Here is a 24,487-nt window from a genome sequence, read left to right as displayed (position 1 = left end):
TACAATCGCCTCGATTTTAGGTTAGATTAAAAAACTGAACTTTGACACTATCCTATATATACGTCGTAAAAGACTTCTATATATCGCCGACGCGTTTTGAGCCTGTCATTTGGCGACTAATATCTATTCCAGCCAATTCGCTCAGGTCGCCGAAGGTATGACTGCTGGGAATGTTACTAGATAATGAGAGATTTATGTATTAGGTCTACAACTTTGCTTCCGATGTTTTCCAGTAGATGTCTCTAGGATCAAGCACTGTTCGATTAAATCCATTTTTTATATCGATCTTGGACATTTGTGTGAACATTAACCCAACAAATTATTGTAGAGATCTGTTTGCATCCCAAACTTATTCTCAACTGAAAATGTCACTTTTTTTGAGCCGAATTCTCGACATTTGCGGTAAATTTTGCTTTTATTTTTTAATTCCAAGAAAAGTAAATTTCCAACAAAAAAACGGCGGAGGCAAAGTTGTAGACCTAATATGTTTTAAAGTACTTCTTTCAAAAAACTCACTTCCTTCTTTATTCCAAAACTCTTCGCGCTTAGAGGTTATGTTGGCTAGTTAAAACTTTATTTCTGTTGATGTTTTATCCAAACTAACACAAATTAGGATTCCATTAGCTATACTGATAACAAATAAAGAATGCAAAAAGCTATAAGTTCCGAAATTAATACTTAAAAGTAAAAACATTAACTAGGATAATACTGAATTTCCAGAGATAAATGTGTAATATTGTATATATAAATTAAACTGTAATAATTTACTCCAACCAAAAAGCAGCTGCACTCACAAAGCTTGACTATCTAACGTCCTGAAATTTAAATATTCCAACTACCAAACTACATTCTCCTCTATGCATATGCCACAAATACCCATACGGAGCACGCCAAATATAAACGGACAACGATAACTGACCCAAGCACTTGTTTCACTCCAGTGAACGCATACAAAAAATTATGAATAAATAGCTGAGCGGCCCACCTGCTTGCAACTTGCACGGGTACGTGCAACAAACGTTGGTAATGCACACACATATCCTGCGGGCAGGATACATTATGCAACGTCCGTTCATTACTCGAATTGCGATGACCTCTGTTTGTGTTGTGTTTTTTTTAGATGGTAGGAGGAAAAGTAGACATTTGACCGTCGACCGGCACGGGTAAACTACTTTGTGAGCATAATTGTTCAAATTACAAGCAACACAGAGTAGAGTGATGGAATGTGGCAAGCGGACGGTGACAGAGCTGAGGGCGAACGGACAGTCGGGCGTACTTTGCATGGGTATGAAGAGTTCCTTTTCTGTTTTTTTTTTTCTTGTGATAAGGGCAGCGGCATGCTTCGGGAAAACTAAGTGTCAATTTCATTTGTTGTTGCTGTTGTGTGGGTCTCAATTTTCATATGTCGTTACGCAGGCGCATTTGACTATTCGTGAGCGTTGGCGCGCGACAGTCGCCTGCCAGCAACGCTGCCACTGTCCGCCGCATTTCCGCGCAGCGTCGACGGGAGGACACTTCAAAGCGAGTCCAGCCGAAACGTGCGCTGCGAGCGTGCCTACACAGGTAAGCGGCTAGTGAATGAAGGTGGTGTTTGTTGCTGTTGGTGGTGGTGGTGGTGCGGTGTGCAGTGGTGCATATTAAGCGTGGCGGCGCAGCGCAACAGCCGTCACCTCGCACTTGTTCTATTCTTATTATTGTTTTTTTGGTGTGTGTTGCACCAATTTGTTGTTGTATACGTGATGTCGTCTGTCACCTGAAAACGTGCACAAGTTGTTGTTTACCTCACTAACTTTTTTTCAATTTTTTATTTTTCAAATTCAAATTAAATATGCGCTCTCTCCCCTCACTTGCCGCTGGAAAAGCGCATTAGCTATTCGATGCGGGCGCGAACGGTTTGCTCCCGAACAGGTACATTAAGCGTGCCACAGTTTTTAATGAGCCCGCATGCCACCGCAACGTGCTTGTGCCACACCAAAATTACTCGTGCAACAACAGTATGTATTGGCTTTAGCGGCAGAAGTAGCCGCTCACAATTTGTTGCAATGTATTAATTGCGCTGTTTTCATTTACAACAAAAATAAATACAATTTCCTCTATTAATGTTAAATAACCACCACTTTGTTGTGTTGCACGTTTGTTGTAAGTTTGCAGCAAGTGTGGCATGCATCGCGATGCGCATGTGGTCACTAAAGGTGCTTTGCTCGAGCAAGTGTTTGTGGCAAGGTGCAAGGATACATTTGGCATGTGGCATGCCTCAACCAGCAGTCGGTTGACTGTACTTCTTACACTTTATTGAAAGTAATGTTCATTCTTAATGTCGCTTACAAAGGTCAATTGTAGCGAAATTCAAACTATAAACATTTTGCAATTTGTTCTTGGTGGTCTTAATGATCACAGTTATGCGGGTTAGGAAGGTGTGTAAAGTAATTTAGTTAAGCTTGGGGTTGGATTAACACAAGCCTTGCAAAGAAGTAGTTGAGTTATGACAAAATTAATAGAAATTGCAATAAAGGTGCAACATTTTCAGAGCAATGTCGTAAGAATCTATATATAATATTAACAATAACTGAACTTGTAGCTTATTATGTTCTTCAGTAGAATTTTAACAAGTATATTTAAAACTTATCTTTAGCCCATAAATTCAGAATTATTTTGGGCCGAAGAATTTTCCTCGAGCATTAATTTTTCAGTCTTGATAGTCATAAGCTTTGGTTTACTAAAAGTATTAAATACAGTTTAGCGGAAAGTTTACTTATCCTAACTCTTATGGGACTTATTCTTGTTTATCTGCTAGCTTGATTTGCAGGTCCTCACGACTTTTCTCATATCCCTCAAGAATATGAGAATATTTCAAAATATACATATAAATATACACAAGTATACTATTCCTCAGGACCAAGGTCTGTCTTGAGTTCTCTTAACGTGTTCTGCGAAAGCTTATTATAATCATGTAAGGAACCATGGAGCCTTAGACTATCTCCGAACTTTAAAGTACTCATCTACAAATCATCTTCATTTTCGAATCTGGCTATTGCGTCTCGAAATTCAATATCCTAAAGGAATTCCAAAAGAATTCAGCAAGTTGATCAGAAAAAAAATACCGGATCATTTTTATTGAAGAGTCATATTATTTATTCCAAAGTTAGACCAAAGAGATTCCGCGTACTCAATATTAAAACTTGGCAGCTAGCTGGAATTATTTAAAATGAACCTTCAATGGATACAATACACTTAAGAAGCACATAAGAAGGAGCATAGTCTTCATTATATTGGTATGGAGGATACTTGAATCGAAGAGAGCCCGAGTATTTCAGTGTCGACTTGGCAACCGCTCTTTGATGCTCAGTAATCGCTATTTTATTGCTTCGCCATCCATCTGCAGAATGGTGTATAGAAAGAGGTTCAGTCTTATACGAGATTCGACTTATACGAAAACCATGGACTTAAATTTTTATAATACAGTTGAGGTACTTACAAATTTTATGATCTTCTCGAGTGTTTTACGAATTTTCTTTGATCTATCTCCAGCTAAGAATCGGATTATATACTCAAGTAATTCAATGCAAATCTTTTGGAATGTTCGTCAAATAGACTAAAGGTTTATTGAATTAAAATATTACTACAAATTATAAACAAACATAGATGTAGAATGGGAACTTTTTAAAAGCTCTTACGATTTCATACATATTCCAGCTAATACCAAAAAAACCTAACACGATCTTAAAAATTGACAAAAGCCTACCTAAAATATACAACAAGAATTCACTCCAATATTCGCCTGCAATATGACTCTCAAACATTTTGACTACTTTTAAATACGAATTTGCAACAGGTTCCACATGTTTTCCAAAATCTGTTTGATCTCCTTTCACTTTTCATAAAACAATACCGAATTGCTTATGTAACTTGGGCACAAGTTCATCCCAGCGCGATTGAAACAAATTGCCCGCCACCAGCTCCATATTATATTTGCCAGCAAAACCCATAGAAGAGAACTTCTCATGCCCGGTGACATCGGTGTTGGTCATTATAGCCTCATCGAACATTTGTTTACCAGGTTGTTTGTAAATAAGGAACACATAACGTAGTACGCCACTCATTTTGGGTGCCATCGGTCCAATATACGGATCTATAATGTCACCTTTAGCGATATCGGCGCCCGGCACATTGACAACCAACCAATGCAGCCATTCACGCAACAGCGGATTTTGACGCGTTGGTATATCCGGATTAACCATGATGACTGTGTAGTACGATTCCGGCTCGGATGTCCAATATAACTTTGGTTCGTCTTTGGTTTGCGTGGGTGTGAACTCCTCGCCGTTGCCAACGACTAAACCGTCATTGTATTCGATCTGGAAGAATTGTGTTAAAGAGTCTTAAATTTGTCAGAACATTGCTTAAAGTTTATGTATGTGATCAAATATAATAATTTTGTAGAGGAAACATAACTTCAAGTAGTTGAGTATGAGTTAAACGAATTTCCTTCCGCCACTTCAAGTCAAAGTCAAGTCATTTGCACTGCTACCTCAACATTCTCTTATACAAACCTTCAACATCTCCTTGGGTGGCTCATCCAGTATATCAGGCACTACTTCCATATCCCGAAACAGCTTCTCGACTTCATTGTCCAAAGCGATTGCGCAACTTATCGCAACACTGACACATAAAATGCGTTGCCACATTTTCCAAAACCTCAATACAGCACACTGAATAGGAAGTGGACAACTATATCGGTTTTTATTTGATTTTTCAATAAAGGCTTGTGAATAATTGCGCTAATTTGAATGAATTATTGACATTTTTATTTTTTTTTTATTATTATTATTTGCGAATTCATACGTGGCCATTAGCTGCATGCAATATGTAGTCAAAAGAAATATAAATATTTAATTTACTTGAATATTTTTTAATGAATAAAATTACTTAGAGAGCACATGAATAAATTTAACTAACATTCAAATGTATACTTATTGTAGCTCTCTATATAAATTATTGCTTAATTGCATCAATTCAAAGTTTTTGTGCCATTGTTGTACTTTGCTAAAGTGATTTTTTAAATTGTGTAGTAATGCTCTCAAATCGCTATAATAATATTGATAATACCACAATTGGTATGTGATTTCATTAAAAACTTTCTACTGACTCAATCACATTAATTTTTTAGGTGATGCCCCAGTAAAGCTTTGACGGAAGCTAACGAATTGGAAAAGGCTTAGAAATACATACCTATGCCATCAACTTTGTATCAGCGAATGGTCGAAGCTTTTCCTTTACTACTTGGAAAACCAAATATTAGCAGAGGTTCCTTTTTCATGCGTTGATGTGCTGATGATGAAGTAATTGCAATCCTGTGACCACCTTATATTCAGTTATTGGTAAGTCAATCATAAATCCTTTCTGTGTCAGTATAATTATAATTACTCAACTAAAAATGTCCTGTTCAAGTGTTCTTTGATGTATCCCAATTGCAGTGCGGACAGCTTATTATTTATGTAACCAGACGTGCATAGAATAGTCATATAAATATGGAAGGTTTTAAATGGTTTTTATGCTCATTTTCGTCTAAAGAAAACATAACTCACATGACCCACACTTTACTGTGTGATAGAACTGCATTCGGGAAGTGGTAAGTTATTTCATTTTATTCTAATTACTGTACTATAGTTTCAGACCACTAATACTAAAAGGAAAACGTACTTGCCTGGATCTACATATGTAAAGGAGGAGAAACTTTGCTAAACCAGTAAATGTGAAAAATTAATATATGATTAATATTCGGTCTTTGAGCGTATTAAAACCGTTTTTGTGGACTGGGTTTACTATGTATAGTATTTTTATGTTCCTTGAACGAATTTCAGAAAACGTTTTCTTTCGACCAAATTTTTTATACCATTTATAAAAGATCTTTTAATATATATTTTCCAAAAAGTAGTAGGTATAATATACTCATCCAATATTACCGTCGTACATGATAGAACACAAAACCTCGATCACAAGGACCAAATTGGTGTACAGATGTAATATATTTAATTAATATATCATATTAGCAATGAATTCTTAATATTAAGGTCTCCTGGTCATTGCAATATGGCACTTGTTATATGCCATGACGACCTGGTATAAAAAATTGTCTTGTGTAAACACCAAGCAATCAGGCGCTTAAAGTAAGGCAGCTGGTCGCCTGCTGCAAAATTGTTATGCTTAATTATATTTGCATTCTACATACATATGTAGGTATGTATGTATGTACATATTATCTTATAGCAACAAAAATCTCATTCATTTACCAAATGAGTAAAAACAAAATAAGAACACTAACAAATCTCTACTTTTGTACTCCTTCCTAAATCAGAACAACACTAACAAATCATTAGTACACTAGTAAAATAAAAATTAAAATGAAATAAAAACAATAACAATTGTCACACAACATATGTTTGCTATATTTTCTGTGCGCCTGGTAAACAGAAGCCATGAATGTGGGCACTAAAATCAAAATCGAAAACAATTTTTCCCTCCGAAACCCTGACCCATTAAAAATTCCAAAAAAATTCGCCAAAGTCATCATTGAAGTACCAGGCAGCAGGTGATCGTTGATGATTTTCCTTGATTTGTTGTTTACTTCGCATTAACAACGGCAACAACACTTCTTCGTTCTAATTTGTTTTTTTCTACCTTCGCGGAATTGTTGTGCTAAATTGCATTTGCATTCCGCATTCTTTCTGATAGCAACAAAAGTCCACTCCATTAACCAAATGTCCCTATTTATTTATTTATTTAAATTTTTTTCTGTGCATGCCTTGTTGCTTTTCATGCGCCCCTAGTGTTTCATGAACATTGTAAATTTTGCTTTTACAGCGTGATTCAGATGAATAATTTTTTTTTAGAAATTTTTAAAGCATTTGTGCTTATACTTTTTACTTACAGATTTTTAAATTATTTCTTCCAAAAAAAAAAAGTAATAAGAGAATAAATTTATATTTTGCGGACATTGTTCTATTTTTATTGATTTTTAATAAATATTCTGAATGATTATAATCACATTAAATAATTATTTAATAATACCAAATTGTTTATGTAAAAATGTTACAAATTCATCCCAACGTGATTGGAATATATTGCCAGCCACCAGTTTCATATCGTATTTCTTTGCAAAGTCCTTAGAAGAGAAACGCTCATGGCCAGCCACATTTGTATTGTTTAGTATGGGCTCATCGAATTCTTGTTTGCCAAGTTGCTTGTAGATGAGGAAAACATTACGCACCAGACCACTCTCTTTAGGATTCAATGGCCCAACGTAAGGATCTATAACGTAACCTTTAGACAGATCTGTGCCCGGTATGTTAACCACCAACCAGTGCAGCCATTCGCGCGTCGCTGGATTCTGGCGTGTCGGTATGTCCGGATTGGTCATTATGATGGTGTAAAATGCATCTGGCTCAGCAGTCCATTCAACCTGCGGTTCGTTTTTCGTTTGTGTCGGCGTGAATTCTTCGCCTCTGCCCACATCTAGGCCCCCAGCGTACTCGATCTGTATGGAAAAATAGTTGAATATTTAAATAATTAATTTGCAAAGTTGTAAGTGAATTTATTTATATTATTTATAATCAATTTTTTAAGAAAACGTTTATGTATTATAAAAAATATATTTTTAAGCGAAAAAATTAAAATTTTTATGATCAAACTATTGTTACTATATTATTAATACAAGTAACAAATTATAAGTAAGAAGGTGCTAAAGAACGAGAAAAAACGGAAACTTACAATATCGTTTAGACGCCTATTTTAAATTTTTGTATTACTTTCTTGAATCTAAATATTTACGAAGCTACCCATTCAGCACACATTACTCGTCAAGAGGACAACTTTGGTTCACAAAAAGTTTATTGTATGTAAAATATATATGAATTAGATCGTGATTTTTGGAGAAGCACTTTTTTGTAAAATATCGGTGGTAAAAGATAAAGTGGGATTCCCGAAACAATGTTTTGAGATTCTAAACATCCACTGGGGATTAAAATGCTATCGACCTTGGAATTGGAATTTATCAATATTTTTACAACGCGGTATTCCTAAAAGCACGAATTCCGGTAATTTTGTTCCTAAAAGCTGAAGGTAATAAATTCTAAATTCGCCTCAAAAGACCAAACCCTGTTTTTATGTACAATTAATCTTATGAATCACGAATGAATATCTAATGAATAATTTGATTTAAAACCACTCTGTATTCCAAAATAACCAATGCTTTTCGGTTATTCTTTTTAATAAAGTGTATCAAATCGTTCTATATCTTCAGGAAACGTTGTCGATACTTTAATGCTTTGTTTTATAATAAATAATTTCAATATTTATATCTTTAAACTAATTATTATATCATAAAATAAGTCATTTATATTGCAATTTGATGCTCATACCTTCAACAATTCCTTCGGCGGTTCATCCAATATATCAGGCACCACTTCCAAATCCCGAAAAAGCTGCTCAGCTTCGCTGTCCTCGGCTGATGCACGCTTAACTAGAAGATAGATGATTAAAATTCGTTTTATTTTGTGCCACATTTGTTATAATGGTAATAATACTGATTGGAAATATAGAAGTGAAGGTCTATTTATATAAAATTTTAAAATATTTTAATATTTTTCAATATTAACCTGTCGCATAACTGTGCTAATTTGAGCAAAATTGTGCACTATTGTCATAAAACTATTATTTGCAATTTACAAATAATTTCGGTAGCATGCAACGGACGAACAATAGAAAGTTTTTAAATGAGGAAATTAATGTGCTGCAATTTTAATGGTTTTATATGGATATTTACAGACATATGTACATATAAATATATTTATATGAATAAATAATCGGATATTGTATAGGTGATCTGGTTAATTTGAATGGTAATGAGAAATGGCTCATTGTATTTTGACAAATTTTATTTAAAAAAAAATTAAATTCACACAGCTCAATGAATACATAGAGATCTTTTCCTTCCTCATACATATGTATGGATACCTACTCCACTTCCCTGCAACAAGTTGCCAAAAAAAACTCTATTTCCCATCCATCTCTGTGCACCATCTCCTTCAATGTAGCGCAAAAATCACACCAACGCACCTGCGCATCTTACGTTTACCGTAATTTGTTACGCCCCACAAACATTATTTCGAGTGAAGTCTACTTTTTATCCCATTATCTATTTCTTTATGTATTTATTTTTTTACCCACACATACAAATATTGCCTTCCGCACAGGCAAAATTAAATTCTTGTTAAAAAAGAAGAAACGCTTGTGTTATTGTCTCATAGCACATTCCAAGAAACTCTAATCAGCAAATTGTGTTGCACTTCCTGGATTTCACAACGCTCCTTTTGTCACCTCGACGCGAACACACCTGAATGTGTAACAAGAAATGAGGGAATCAATAATCAATGCGTAGATTTGTAGGTGGGAAAAGAAATCGTAGATAATATCGTACTACTTGTGCGCTTGTTAAATACTATTTGCTAATGTGTAATGTATCATTTGTGCTTCCGGTACACACATTGACATATTGCATTGAATTGCAGTGAACACTTAACGGTGTATCGATTGAAATTGGATTGATTATCTGTGTGTTATAATTGGCGAGTAGTAATGATTTACTACCTGTCGAGATTGGAGTTGAAAACCAAGCAGAAGATAAAAAGAGAGATCTCTACACTTTTCTTCTGGAATCATGGTATATTTTGGTGGATATGCGGGATGGTTACTATGTTTCAAAATTATTTACATTTACTTATTACTTATAATCAAAATAAGTTTCTATAGATAATGGTGTCGCCCCCTTTCGAGACACCTTAGGCTCAGGATGTAGCTTAGGATGTAGTTTACGCTCAGCGGCGAGTTGTGGAAAAATGTTTTAGATATCCGTAGCCTAGTATTTCTGGGGGCCTGGTAGGATACCGACCCCTTGTCTACTAAATCATCTGTCGAACCGATGTGGAAAATTTAAATACAGAATTGTAGTATATGTCTTAAAATATTATAAAAAAAATATATATTTCTTCTACTGTCGCTCAGCTTTTCGGAGATTATGACTACCAAATAAAAAATTTGCTTGTGAATAATTAAAATAGTCCATCCATAGACATACACACATAGCTAAAGTGTTTATTAATTAGGCAAAAAAAAAAAAATTAAATACTCGTATATATGGAATACGTCCATAATGTATGTATACATATTTATATTTTATTAATATTTAACAGTAGTAAATGTAACAGTAGTAAAAAAACTGATGAAAAATTAAAAATTTTAAACAAGACAAGATCGAGTTGCGTATAATGTAAACGCTCGAAATGAAATATTAAAATATTTGAAGAGTTATAACAAACAATAAATTCTAATTACTTTATAACAAAAGAAATGTTTTATTTTTTATAAAGATGGTGGAAAAAAATATTGAAATTATAGGTAAGAATTGTATATAATTTTCAGGTATAGTCTCTTCTAACTGCTGCCGCTTAATCGCTCTGTCATTTCCAGGAACGCTTTCCATCTGCTAGCCAATTATTTAACCGGTCGAAGTTCAAACCAATATGAAAACTGCTATCTGACGTTAGAAATTTATTTACCATATACCAGGAACCAAACCTCCATTTCTCTTTGCTTGGTTTGATTTTTCATAGCTTCAAACAAGCCTTTAAACTGAAAAGCAACTGAAGCCTTCACTAGTATTAAATGTGTGTCATTTCTCTATGATTTAAGTTATGTTATAAGAGTAAGTATCTGCCATTTTCTTCCCCCCTCCACTCGCGGCGTCGAAGAAGCACCATCGAAATCGGATTATTTGCTTTCGTACGCTCTGAGATAAACAAAATTCATTTAAATGTCATGTCAAAGCATAGCCGCAAGCCTAACCACCGCCAAAGCAGCTAAAACACACTTTGGTATCTGCAAAAGGTGCACAAGAAGGAGCTCGTGCCAACAACAACAACAATAACTAACAAAATAACGCAACATTTAATGTGCAACAAGTTAATTGATATCGAGCTACAACAAACAACAAAACAAGCAAAGACAACTCGCCAAGAAGACAGCATTTGGTAACAAGTCAAGTTAAATTGGGAAATTATGTGGTCCTTTTAAATGTAGAAATATAGCAAGGAGGAGGAGTTAATATTAAAAAAAAAGTGTGCCGGGTTAAATTTTCAATAAATTTTAAATTATTTTATATATAAAATATTGTTTTTGTTATTATTTTTCCATTCTACTATCTAAAACAAGTAAGTTAAAAAAAAAAGTACTAAGAATTAAAATAGAACGCCTTTTAGGTATGCTTCATACAGCAAGTACAGTAGCAGCGCACATGCCACTCACACATACCACCCACACATACGCACCGCAAAACTCGCAATTTTGCATTTTACTAAAATGTCGCTGATCTAACAGGCGACCAGAACAGCTCAGAAGGCAGCAAGCAACCCACGAAATTTTTGCTGGGCAACAACAAAAGTACGTTTCGATTATCTCTTGTCGTTCCTGTGTAAACATACAGACACAGAACCGCTACCTTGCATTCCTCTGTTGAAGAACCAGAGTTGCCAAATGTTAAATAATTTATTTAAAATTTATACAGTGTACAACAACAACTCCATTTACAGGTGATCGGCGGAATACGAAGCGCTCATGAAAAACAGTAGGTAGCAGACGCAACAGCGCAGCAGTGACATTATTTTGACAACAACAAATTATATATCGTAATACAGGGTTCTACAAAGAATTATTTTCATAGAATTAATAATTGTAACAATAACAAAATCGCGTTTCACATTATTCGCATTGTTTCTTTGTAAACAAAGCATACATATGTACAAATGCGCTAATCGCATTCCTTAAATTATGATTGCCAAGTATAAAGTTAAATAAATAAACATGAATAGATTTTGATTTATTATTAGTAGAAATATTTGTTTATGAATTTTATTTTTTAATCAAACAAAAACGTTTACTTATTACGATTATTTATAATAATTATGCTAATTTTAATATTTTAGTTTAATCTACATAAAAAATCCAAATTGTGTATGTATGACAGAACAATCCGGCGCTCATAACCATAAAAAAGTCACCCGACATCAGCAGGCAGCAGCCTCACGTATTTATTTAAAACTGCAATATGTCAGCTAATAATTATGTTTTAAGTCTCACATGTACCTTATTACCTACATATATAAGAAATAAAGAACAAAGAAATAAAATAAATAGTTCACCTTAATTTATTTATTACTTAAAAACGAAACAAAGTAGTAAATGCAAACAAATCCACACACGCAGTAACGCCACAAAACTCACGATTTTTTCAACTTGCTAAAGAGTCACAGATCTACCAGGCACAGGAACATAATCACACCGAAGGCAGCAAGCAAGAGGTGACCAAGAATGATATATGTAAGAAACATCAGGCATCAGCAGGCTTCACAAAACTCACACACACACAGGAACATAATCACACTGAAGGCAGCAAGCAAGAGGTGACCAAGAATGATATATGTAAGAAACATCAGGCATCAGCAGGCAGCATCCTCACGTATTTATTTAAAACTGCCATATGTCAGCCAATAATTATGTTTAAAGTCACACATGTACCTTTATTATCTCTCTATAGGAAATAAAGAAACCAAGAAATAAATATAAATAGTTCACCTTAATTAAATACATACTTTAAAACCAAACAGATCCACACAATCCAGAAAACTCGCGATATTTTAATTTACTAAAGAGTCGGTGATCCACCAGGCACAGGAACATAATCACACTGAAGGCAGCAGGCAGCAAGCAGCAGGTGATTGCATCCCACGAAAATAAAGTAGTGCAACAACAAAAGCACGTTTCGATTATCTCATTGTTTCTAATTAAACATACTGACACGGAACCGCTACCTGCATTCTTTTGATGAAAACCCAGAGTTGCCAAATGTAAAACAACTTATTATATATTTCATATTTGTTCAGAGGACAATAACAACTCTTTGCAGCGTACGCTGAACTACCAGGAGCTCATGAAAAACAGTAGGCAGCAAACACAACACCGCAGGAGTGACATTATTTTGGCAACAACAAATGTTAAGTCTTAATACAGCGTGCTACAGAGAATTATTTCCATAGAATCAAACAATTGTACCAACAACAACAACTAATATGTGGCTATTTACAGGGTCATTGCATATAAAAATATGATTTATTAAATATATTTAGCAAAATTAACAAATAGTTTATGGACAAAAATATATAACATAATCGCTCCCGCTGTATTGCGTACATACAGTTGGACGGACGGACATCCACTGAAATCGACGAAAAATTGCCATATTAGCAGCACACTGAATTACCAGGCGCACAGAATTGCTGGTAGCAGGTGGGGATGCCTATTACTTCTCAGGCCACAGCATGCATTTGCAGCATTACAATAATAACAATAACAAATTTGCGTTTCACATTATCCACTTTGTTTCTTTGTAAACAAAACATACATATGTATGTACATATGTACAAGTCCGCTAATCGCATTCCTTAAATAAAGATTGCCAAGTCTTAAGTTACATAAATCACCAGGAAAATATTTGGATTTATTATTAGTAAATATATAGTAATTGTTTAATATTTTTATTTTTTTGCGCAATTAAAGAAGTTAGTTTGTAATTACATATTTTAATATTATAACAATAACAATTTTTAACAAATTAATTTTGTAATTATTTGATATATATGAGATAAAAAATAGCGTTGGTATGGCAAAACTATGCGGCGATCATAACCATTAAATAGAAATCAGGAGGCATCAGTAGACAGCATCCTCATTTATTATTCATATATTATCATATTTGCAAAAATTATTATTTAAATATACATGCATGCCCTTATTAAAATATTTAATAAATTTATTAAAATAAATTAAAAAAAACAACACACACAACAAAATCGTTCATCTTTGGCGCCCTGTATTACCAGGCAAGCTAGGGAAAGGCATTGTTGCTGGAGATTTCGGCAGTTACTTACCATACAAACATATGTATATGTAGTCAGCTTAACACAAAGCTTCGCTTCAAATACCTTCGTTTCGTCCCAAGTAAATATAAAAACAATAAAATATTCGCTAGTTGTATATTACTATGTAATAGATGTAACAGGATTGCCAAATATCAAAAAATTAAAGGAAAAATATATGAAAATTTGAATGAAAAATTAAAACTATATACATACATTATTTATTAATATATTCAAGGTCTGCCAAATATTTAGTAATACGCAATTAAATAATGGAAAATTTTATAATAACAAAATGTATAGATGTTTGAAAATACAGTGGAACTTCCATAACTCGAACCTTCTATAAGTCGAAGATCTCCATAACTCGAACACTTGAATTGGCAATAGCGTTTAGAAGCCAAATTCCATACGAATTTCGTTCCATAAATCGAAGTTTTCGACCAGAACATTATACAAAATTTAAAATTTTAAAATCAGGGAACAATTTTAAAAGAGTCTTTCTATATCGTATGGGGGGCAAACAAAAAATATTATTTTATACTTATAGATTTCCTAAATCGTGTAACAAAGGCATCGGATATAGACGTCAAGAGCCAAACAATAGCAAACTGCAACAAACAAAATTACAAAATACATGTTTTAATGTATTTAAATAAAACTATTTGCGAAGTAAATAAATAATACTGTGGGTAAATCAAATCTATATTTTATACCTTTTTGAAAAATTTATGTTGTAATGAACATTTCTATAACTCGAAGTCTCTCTAACTCGAAGTTTTTTTGTGGATTATGGCGATTCGTTAGAGAAGTTCCACTGTAATATCATCTTTATAAAAAATAAAACATTTCCTTTGTTATAAAGTAATTACAATTTATTGTTTGTTATAACTCTTCACATATTTTTATTATTTCATTTGGAGCGTCTACTGGAGTATAATACTCAGCTCGATATTTTCTTTTTTAAAATTTTTAATCCTTCATCAGTTTTTATACCCTGAACAGACAGGGTATATATATTAAGTTTGTCACGATGTTTGTAACACCCAGAAGGAAGCGTCGGAGACCCTATAAAGTATATGTATAAATGATCAGTATGTTGAACTGAGTCATTTAGCCATGTCCGTCTGTCTGTCCGTCTGTATATATACGAACTAGTCCTTCAGTTTTTAAGATATCGTTTTGAAATTTTGTAGATGTTATTTTCAAGAAGCTGCTCATTTGTCGGAACTGCCGATATCGGACCACTATATCATATAGCTGCCATACAAACTGAACGATCGGAATTAAGGGCTTATATGGAAAACTTCCGCATTTTACTACATATCTTCACGAAATTTGATGTGAGGTATTGTTCATAGAAATAATTTAATCTCCGAAAAAATTGTTCAGATCGGTTCACTATAGCGTATAGCTGCCATACAAACTGAACGATCGGTATAAAGGGCTTGTATGGAAAACTTCCGCATTTTACTACATATCTTCACGAAATTTGGTGCGAGTTATTGCTCATAGAAATAATTTAATCTCCGAAAAAATTGTTCAGATCGATTCACTATAGCACATAGCTGCCATACAAACTGAACGATCGGAATCAAGGGCTTGTATGGAAAACTTCCGCATTTGACGTGATATCTTCACGAAATTTGACATGGATTACTACTTTAGGTAATAATATAATCTCCGAAGAAATTGTTCAGATCGGTAACCTATATAACCTTACTGTTTCTAGCAAACTACCCGGCTAAAATGTATTAGTAAAATGTTTTCTTTTTCTTACGTCTTTAGATTTGCTTAAACACATAGTTACTCAAAGAAATGTACCTGTGAAGGGTATATTAGCTTCGGTACAGCCGAAGTTAACGTTTTTTTTGTTTTTTTCTTCATTTACATATGTAAGTTTTGAGCTGGTATTTAAAGTTTCTTGTTAATTTCTCTACACGCTCGCCGTTTGTCTCGCACACATTTCACATTTTGACAACAACAATACTATACACAAGGGAATTAATTATACATATATCTTCAATAAATGCAATTTGTGTTCTTCGGGAATATTTTTTTTTAATTTTTCGTCGAAGAATTTCTGAGATCTCATTTAGTTTTCAAGTAATTGGCTGTGAAAGAACGAGTTTGAAAAATATAGCCCTAATCATCTAAACTTTGATCCACTTTCTGATGCCCAACATTGCATGCATCATATGACATAAGGCAATATTTTCAGATGCCTACTACTTCAACTAACAAGCGAATCTTCAATAGGCGTTCTACCAATATACATATACAAGATCCTGGACTTTAATCACAGCTCTTGCGTGGTGGCCTTGGTATCGAGGCACAGCACATCGCTCATAAAAACGAATTGATGATTCTGAGCAGTGCTACATATGTATATATTAGGAATTTTAGAAAGTTCTTACTGTTCTCAAATCGAAGAACGGACGAAAATTACATTTCAATAAATATGTGTAAATGTTCAAAAAATAACGGGAATTTTAAAATTTCACTGGCTTGTTGAGTCCAATTGTCAAATTTTTGTTATTATTCGTAGTTATGCAAGATGTTACCATTCGTCGAAAATATGACGAAAGATGTTCCACAAGAAAGAAATAATATTTAGTTGACAGTCCTTACCAGGATCGGGTTCGTTCTTGTTTCTGGGCACTGCTGTCAAAGGAATAGATCACGAAATATCGTTTTACTTCTTTCAAGAATGTAAATTGTAAAAATAGAAATTTTGTTTAAGTTGGACTCTCGATTTAACACAATAATTACACATTTCTATGATTGATAAGTTGAAATTTGGAAGTATTCTCCAGAGTTAGGTGCTATTTTGGGTGATCTGAAAGTTTCTAATTTGGTGAGTGAAAAGATCTCAAAACTAAGATCTCAAAAGCCACAAGAAACCATTCCGTAATTATTGGAATTGTTTGGTTCACATAATTTTTATTTTCTGTGATCATTCGAAATCAGTTTGGGGTTGCAATTAGTAGATGTGATTGAAATATTTCGTAAATTCTACTACATTAATTCCAGGAATAGTTTGCTTCGACGGCAATTGCTACCATATTAAAATCAAAATATGGCAAGTTTACTTAGATTTCTTATGGTTACTGCAGTTTTTTATCAGACAGTAAGTTTTAGGAAGTCACCATTCCGATTAATGAAACGAAGATTTTGTCGGTAGTTTAGTATAGGAGTGTTTCGACGAATTTCTGCTCTATAGGTCTTGTACAAATTTGTTCAGCTGATATTAAGAGGTATTTTACAAGTCCTTAGGGACCACACTAGTGTTACTTAGATTGTTACGGCGATCGTGTGTAAAAGAGTTATTTACAGAATTTTCTCCGATTCCTCGGAACCACTGAGAATGGTTTCAGTAAACGTAGACATTTTTCGAAAAAGGTGTCTAAAGCTATCAGCGAATTTCTGTAGTGCCAACCAAAGACTTTAAAAGATGGATTTGAATTTTTCATCAAAATTTCATCGAAAAGCATACTTCCACCCACACAAACTAAACGCGAAAACACTTCGTGATCTTACGCACACTTCAATACAGTAAATTCATTCAAAATTTAGCCAAACAGTTAAGATAGGCACTTAGAGGACGAGACGCCCAAGTTCGAGTAAGTCAGGTGGGCACAGCCTAGACCAAAGAGCAGTGCATAATGTAATCAAAACAACAATTCTGGTGAAAATGCGAGAAATAGAAATAAAATTCAGACATTTCGCTGATATTATTCCATTGAATAGGTGAATCTACATATGTACACATGTGTGTTTGTGTGTGTGTGATCGATTTCGCTAAATGAATATAACGACCACCCACGCATGCAAAATAGTAGTTGATGGCAGGCAGCATTTGGCAAAGTGGCTGGCTGCGGCACACACCGGTGTGGTTCAGTGTCAAAATCACATATCGATTCCCAGGAACTCGAAACTCGAAGTTTGTCGATAAGTTTGTATGTGTGTGTATGTAAATATTCACTTGAATGGTTGCCAATAGGAAGAAGTATGCAACCAAAATATTATCATATGGAAATTTCAGAGCAATTACGAATTCCGCTAAAACAATGATACGGCCGAAAAGGAGAGCCACCAGCATCCACCAGCAGCATCTGCAACGCAAAATAAAAGCTAGAAATAGTTACAAAAACAACAACCGACTGCAGCCAGTGCTGACACTGTCTAGGCGAATATCGACTGCCTGCTTGCCACACACAGTCGCTGCATGCAAAGTGAGTGACCTTATGATTGAGCTGGTGATATACACCCACCGCAGTGGTGTCAGCCACAAAAGATGCACCTATATGTGATGGCTGGGTTTACAACCTACATACATACATATGTGTGTTTGCATATTGTTGTTGCAGCTAGTGCAATATTATTTGTTGCAAGCACTTGTGGCAAGCACAACTCATATGAATGAAGAAAAGTTGTTGTAGTTGGTGTTTGGTTAACTGTTCAGCCAACTGTCTGGGTGGTGGCTTGCCAATACATCCATAGTGTATACCGTCACCATAAGCAATGTATTAGAGAAATGAAGAAAAAAGTTTGCCCTCTCTAAATAGTCAATTTCGGCGCAATCTTACGCCTCCGCAGTTGCAATTCTTGTTGGGCTTGCCACAATGGAGCATCACGTGCCACTTCAAATGCTTTGATTGATGTCACAGTGTACAAGGTGGAGCAGCTTTCCAAATGAGTAGTTATTTCGAATTTGGTATAGATATGTTTGTATGAGCTTCTTTACTTAGTTGCATGCAAATATGGCAACGCTAGTGTTTAGTGAGTATGATTGTCTTTTATTACAAATCTTTAATATTTTCGAAAAAGTAGTCTTCTTTTCAGTTTTTATAAGCAGCAAATATTTCTTACAAGTTTCTCCGATATGCCATTTTCTTTCTTACTTCGGTGCGCTGCGATCGAGATATCTGGTCTAAACTCTTACATTTTTCACATAATTTCGTAGCAATGGCTTAAACGAAAAATTTTATTCCAACGAGCCTGATGAATAGATGGATGGATTTCGGGAAATTTTAGGAAAAATTTTAGAGTACAGTGAGGCAGATATAGGGAATATATTCGCTATCCATTATCAACGTGATCTCTATTTGATCTTGTTATGCCAAAAGATCTCTGGAAGCATGTAACGGGATAAATGAACAACTTATATGAGCTTTTATGTATCTTCAGACCCTCATTGAATGCACATAAGTCAAAGAGATCACTGTTTTAAAAATGCTGTCCAAAGAATGGAAACAAAATATTTGAAGCAAATAATGAGTATATTAACAAGTAAGGGAAGGCTAAGTTCGAATTGAACAATTTATTGCTATATTTTTATTAAGATAACACACAATTTGACCCATATATTCGGCATAAAGTCTAATAGAATAACGAAAATCCTCATATATAGTACATAGGTTAAGGTAATTCCTGAACCGATTTCATTCATTTTCACCACCAACTAATTCAAAGATTATATGCGCATTTAATTTGGCTAATATATTAACCGATTTATAAGCTATTAAGCCCATCGTATTTTTGAAAAACCTATAATTAGGTATATGGGAGCTGGGGGAAGTTAAGAGCCGATTTTAACCATTTTTGATACACAGACACACTATTAGAAGAACAAGATTTTCTCTGAATTAAATTAAAATATCTGAGAGATTTACCGATATTTTCTGTGAAAAAATACCATAAGGCACTGAGATTTTCATATTCGATACCCGGGGCTTTGAAAAATTATAGTACGATTTCAACAATTTTTTCACAAGTGATGCCACAGATCATATACAGTATTTGTGTAAAGTTTTATTCCGTTATCTTCATTGGTTCCTAATGTTTATATTATAAAGTGAACGAAAGTAAAGATGGAGTTCGAAATTGAGTTACATGGGAAGTAAGCGTGCTTGTGAACTGATTTTGCTCGTTTTTATTCCGTGTTATCAGGTTGTCAAGAAAATATTATATACTGAATTTCATTGAGTTCCTGACGCTCATTTTCCATTTTGTAAAAAAAATCTGAGTGCAGCTTCCTTCTGCTATTTCTTCTGTAAAATTTAGTGTTTCTGATGTTTTTCGTATGGGAGGTGGGCGTGGTGATTATCCGATTTCAAATATTTGCATGGTGTGGTGGTGGAGTACGTAAGAGAACCGATTGCAGCAAGTTTGGTAAAATTTATATTAATCAAGACTAGACTCCGATATACTAAAGTGAGTGTAATAAGTCCCCGATCCGTTTGCATGAGCAATGAACCCGATTTATCTAACACACCTCTTCTTATGGTCCGACCTATTCGAAACAGCTTGTCTCCTGGACCAATTGTTTGATGACAATAGAGAAATATACATATGTATGTATTAAAAAAAGAGCGAGAACAGAGCCGTGGATACATTTAGAACCACCTGGGATGTAATGCAGGAATGAATATCAATCAGATTAGCACACTATTTAAAAAATCACATTAGAATCAGATAAGCGCCGTATTTAAAATCATGTTTAGACTTCAAATACAGTAAAGAATCAGCAGAGTCCACTTCAGGGACACATATGTATAAGCAACCTTCCATCAGGTTACCGATTTAACAATATTGCTTTTACACTGGACTGCTTCCAATACAATAAAAAATACAATTTTGACATAATATCGAGTACTTTACAATGAGAGAAATCTGAAGAAAAAGCAAACTGCAAGGCTTGAAACGAAAAAAAAATTAAATAGAAACTAGCTACTGTGCTTTAGTACATTTTTTATACGGCTCTCTTAGCTTTTTATGAGCCTGAAGTTTTGTTGTACTTATTTCTATTGCAACAAAAATAACTATTTTGTTGTTGTTGTTTTTTTTTAATTTTCTTCACCACAGCAACGTTTTTCAATATTAACATTGCGCTGTTCTTACCATTGTACCTCCATTAGATCACTGTGGGTGTGGCTGCACACACAGGCAGGGCGCACTTGCTGCATCGCTCACCCAGCGAAGCTGCCTTACCACCGCCTCGTGCACGTTGCACGATGATCAATCTTTGTGCGGCAGCTTAATGCAAACTGATGTTATATGTTAAATGATGATTTTCCGTGAAAAGTTTTTGCTGCTCGCTCGCTTCCCCTACACCTCCTATCTCTCTTTCTATGCAGTGTGGCGCACCACTTACCCAGTTGGCGGTTAGAAATATGACTTTAAGCGCTGTACTTTGTGGTTTTGTGCGCTGTGATTTTTTCATTGTTTTCCTCTTGACTTGTGGCTGCCGTTGTACTTGCTGTTTGCCGTTTTTTGTTCCGTTCCTTTAAGTGCTGCTTAGTTAGTTTTTACTAACCTGGCACGTTCAACTGCTACTGGTATTGAATTTTGCTGCCCAGCTGTACATACACAAACATACACATGGGTGGCATTGCATGGAGTGAAATGCATGGCAAACACACCCAGGAACAGGCAGCAGCAGCAGCAGCCATCAGCGCGCTTTGATAGGTGGGCGTGAAGGTAGTAAATTTAATTTGACGATGATAAAAAAGTCCAGCATTTTAATGGGATAATAAATCTTCATAGGAAATGCATAATAATTTCGATAAATTGCTGCGCGCTGCCCTCGTAAAGTGAGCGAAAAGGTATGGGGAATTGTGAAATTATGAAATTTATGAATGAATGATTTTGATTTCGATTTCGATTTGTTCACAAGTTGGTTGAAATAATGGTTATTGTTTGCTGATATCTGTTGATGATATGGTGCTCAAGTATTAGAGAAGTGGGTGGATTTGTGCATTTCGGCTTTTGTTTATATTTCTTATTCACTGTTATTTTTTGGCTTTCGGTAAATGTGGAATAAAAGGTTGATATGTTACCATTACTATGCAACGAAAATGGTTTCATACTTTTCTCGTTCGTTGTACAGTTACATTAAGAATGTGATTGTGAATTGGGTATTGCATAAAAAATATTTATATGTGCAAAATCAGTTTAGCGGATCTTTCTTACTGATAGTGTCGCAGCAAAAACTTTTTTTGCAAACATTTGTTTTCAAAATTATTGTAGGTGCATCAACTTAATGAATTATTAAAAATTTGATTACATTTATTTTACTTTAAGCCTAAAATGCCTCGTGGTACAAGTTTATCAGTCGAGGAACAAGTAATAATCATAGGAATGCATAAAAGCGGTTCCAAAATGGCTCTAGACCAAAGCGACATCGGAATTCTATCTTAAAATTTCTTAAAAACCCCACTAATTATGGTATAGTGCGACGCAGCGGACGAAAAACAACATTGATGAGCGGTGCGAAAGGATGATTCGACGGCTAGTAGTTACGGACTTGATAAGCAGCGATCAAATATGGACCTAGTTAAGACAGAAAATCACAATAAATATAATTTTTCCTATTATACATAAAAATCAGTTTCTGAAACACACCTCCATGGCACCTAAACCAACGCTAAAGAAAGACACAATAAAACACATTTGAGGTTTGCAAATAAATACCAATTCTGTGCCGATGAGTGATAGAAAACAGTCTTTAGTGACGAAAAAAAATTAAATTTGGTCGGCCCAGGTCATTGCAAGAAATATTGGAGAGATTCGCACCAGGACCGACGGTCCTACTACAAGCGATGTTTTGGAAGCGGTACCTTGATTTCATGGGCTGCATTTTGTTGCTGTGGAAAGCTATCTACATGTTTTATATTCACTCAAATGAATGCTAATATCAATGTAGATGTTTTGGACAGCGAGTTGATAAAATTTGCTGGAAATATTTATGGCATTTAACTGGACATATTGAAAGGATAACGCTTCAATTCACACGAAGAACATCTTTAACTATCGGAAAATTCCGGTATTACAATGTGCAGCATTGAGTTCGAACCTAAATCCTATTGAGGATCTCTGGGGGAACCTCTCTGCTCCTGTTTTCCAAAACGGAAAGCAGTTTGAGACAGTACGCCACCTTAAATTAACCATAAAGCAAGAATTTGCCAATATTTACATAACTATTCTACAGTCAGTAGTTAATTCTCTGATTAAGCGGCTTAATTTAGTTTTAAAATATAAGGACAATTCTACCGACTATTAAAATAAACATTTCTTTCAGTTAAACTCAAATGTATAGGCTTTACTGTTAAAAATAGTAAAATGCACATATAAATATTTACCATTAGCCTAAACTTCAATTTTGTTTTATAGTTTAAAAAATATTTTGAAATTTGTTAATTTTTTGTTTTTTTTTTATATCGTATACATTAATAATAACAAACCTGCATACTCAGAAATATTTCGCAATTTTGTAATCTTTAATTTTTTTTGCAAAAAGTTCATGCACATATAATTATTTGACTGAGGTATTTAAAAATTGAAATGAACGCCACTTCGTTCAAAAGACTTAAGCTACGAACCTGAGTAAAGTTGGTTAGGAATCCATTAGAGCATAGTTTAACGGCAGACATTTTTTACTTTTTATTAACTAGTACTAAAGTTCTATATGGTTTCAATAGGTCACTTACGACATGGTCAAATAAAAATTGTCATGGTTGAATCGCGGTAGATCGGTCAGGTTTGATTGCCTAGAATGTTGGCTATGAGTTGTATGATATTGGCAAGAAATCATCTACCAAGCTGCTTAGCTGCTTCACTAAGGTAAAAATTTTAATTCGGACCAGTACTGTCAACAATTGGACCGTCTGAAGGTAACAGTCTTGCAGTATCGACGAGTCAGCTACCAATATGATACCAATTGTGTTCCATCATAACAACGTCAGGCCACACGAATCGCTAGTGAATCGCTCAAAGCTCCGGGAGCTTGCTTAATTAATCTCATAGTCCAAACCATGCACCATGCTACTACTACCTGTCCCCCTGTCTTTAGCAAATGCATTTACTGATGAATAATTCGACCGCAACAGAAGCTTGCGAAATCGTTTGTCGCAGTTTGTTTACCAATAAGTACCAGGGCTTCTATGAAAATGTCTTTATGAAATTACATATGTACAAAACCTCGAAATGGCAACAAGACAGTGAATAATTGTCCTATATTGGATCAATAAATAAAATCTTGAATATAATGCACAAATCATGGAATACTTTTCACTAAACCTAAAAGTAATGGTATTGGTACTGGTAATGGTATTGGTTTTGGTACTGGTAATGCTAATGGTACTGGTACCTAGTTCTGGTTCTGTAACTGGTAATGGTATTGGTACTGGTAATGGTATTGGTATTGGTCCTGGTACTACAACAATTCCTTATGTAAATGGTTTTGCCGTAGTTTAAGAGACAAATACTGTAATTAAAACATGTGATATTGTGATTCAAAAAGAGTATAGAAACTGAATTGAGGAATTTTAAACATAATGTTAAAAGAAGAGATATCTCACAACCATAAAAGAGTAATCTTCCGCTTAGGAACGTGTGAATTTAATATTTTCACAAACCCGCAATTATGCAGACACACATATACGCAGGCAGACCACAATTAA

The 24,487-nt window shown here is 34.5% G+C and overlaps 2 protein-coding genes across 3 annotated transcripts in view; both read right to left on the bottom strand.

Annotated features, from left to right (window-relative positions):
• Nucleotides 1-3,653: 3,653 nt before the first annotated feature.
• LOC105216548 (putative odorant-binding protein A5) lies at nt 3,654-4,733 on the bottom strand. Its single transcript, XM_011191094.3, has 2 exons — nt 4,551-4,733; nt 3,654-4,355 (listed from the first exon to the last, which is right to left on the bottom strand). Exons 1-2 carry the CDS (start codon nt 4,683-4,685, stop codon nt 3,876-3,878), a joined length of 615 nt encoding a protein of 204 aa, XP_011189396.2. The 5' UTR covers nt 4,686-4,733; the 3' UTR covers nt 3,654-3,875.
• Nucleotides 4,734-6,977: 2,244 nt separating this feature from the next.
• The window catches only part of LOC105216555 (putative odorant-binding protein A5), a 154,191-nt gene continuing 136,681 nt past the window's right edge, over nt 6,978-24,487 (bottom strand). The window contains exons 1-2 of one of the 2 annotated variants that reach the window (XM_011191095.3): nt 8,418-8,612; nt 6,978-7,534 (exon numbers count right to left, since the gene is read on the bottom strand). In XM_011191095.3, coding sequence (XP_011189397.1) covers nt 7,055-7,534; nt 8,418-8,561 — 624 coding nt within the window. In that variant the 5' untranslated portion in view covers nt 8,562-8,612 and the 3' untranslated portion in view covers nt 6,978-7,054. Of the gene's footprint in view, nt 7,535-8,417; nt 8,613-24,487 lie in introns of those variants that run through there. The other variant, XR_008470657.1, reaches the window with a different exon arrangement.

The sequence above is a fragment of the Zeugodacus cucurbitae genome, chromosome 3, assembly GCF_028554725.1.
Source record: "Zeugodacus cucurbitae isolate PBARC_wt_2022May chromosome 3, idZeuCucr1.2, whole genome shotgun sequence".
Lineage (NCBI taxonomy): Eukaryota > Metazoa > Arthropoda > Insecta > Diptera > Tephritidae > Zeugodacus > Zeugodacus cucurbitae.
This window is presented reverse-complemented; position numbering and strand designations above follow the sequence as displayed.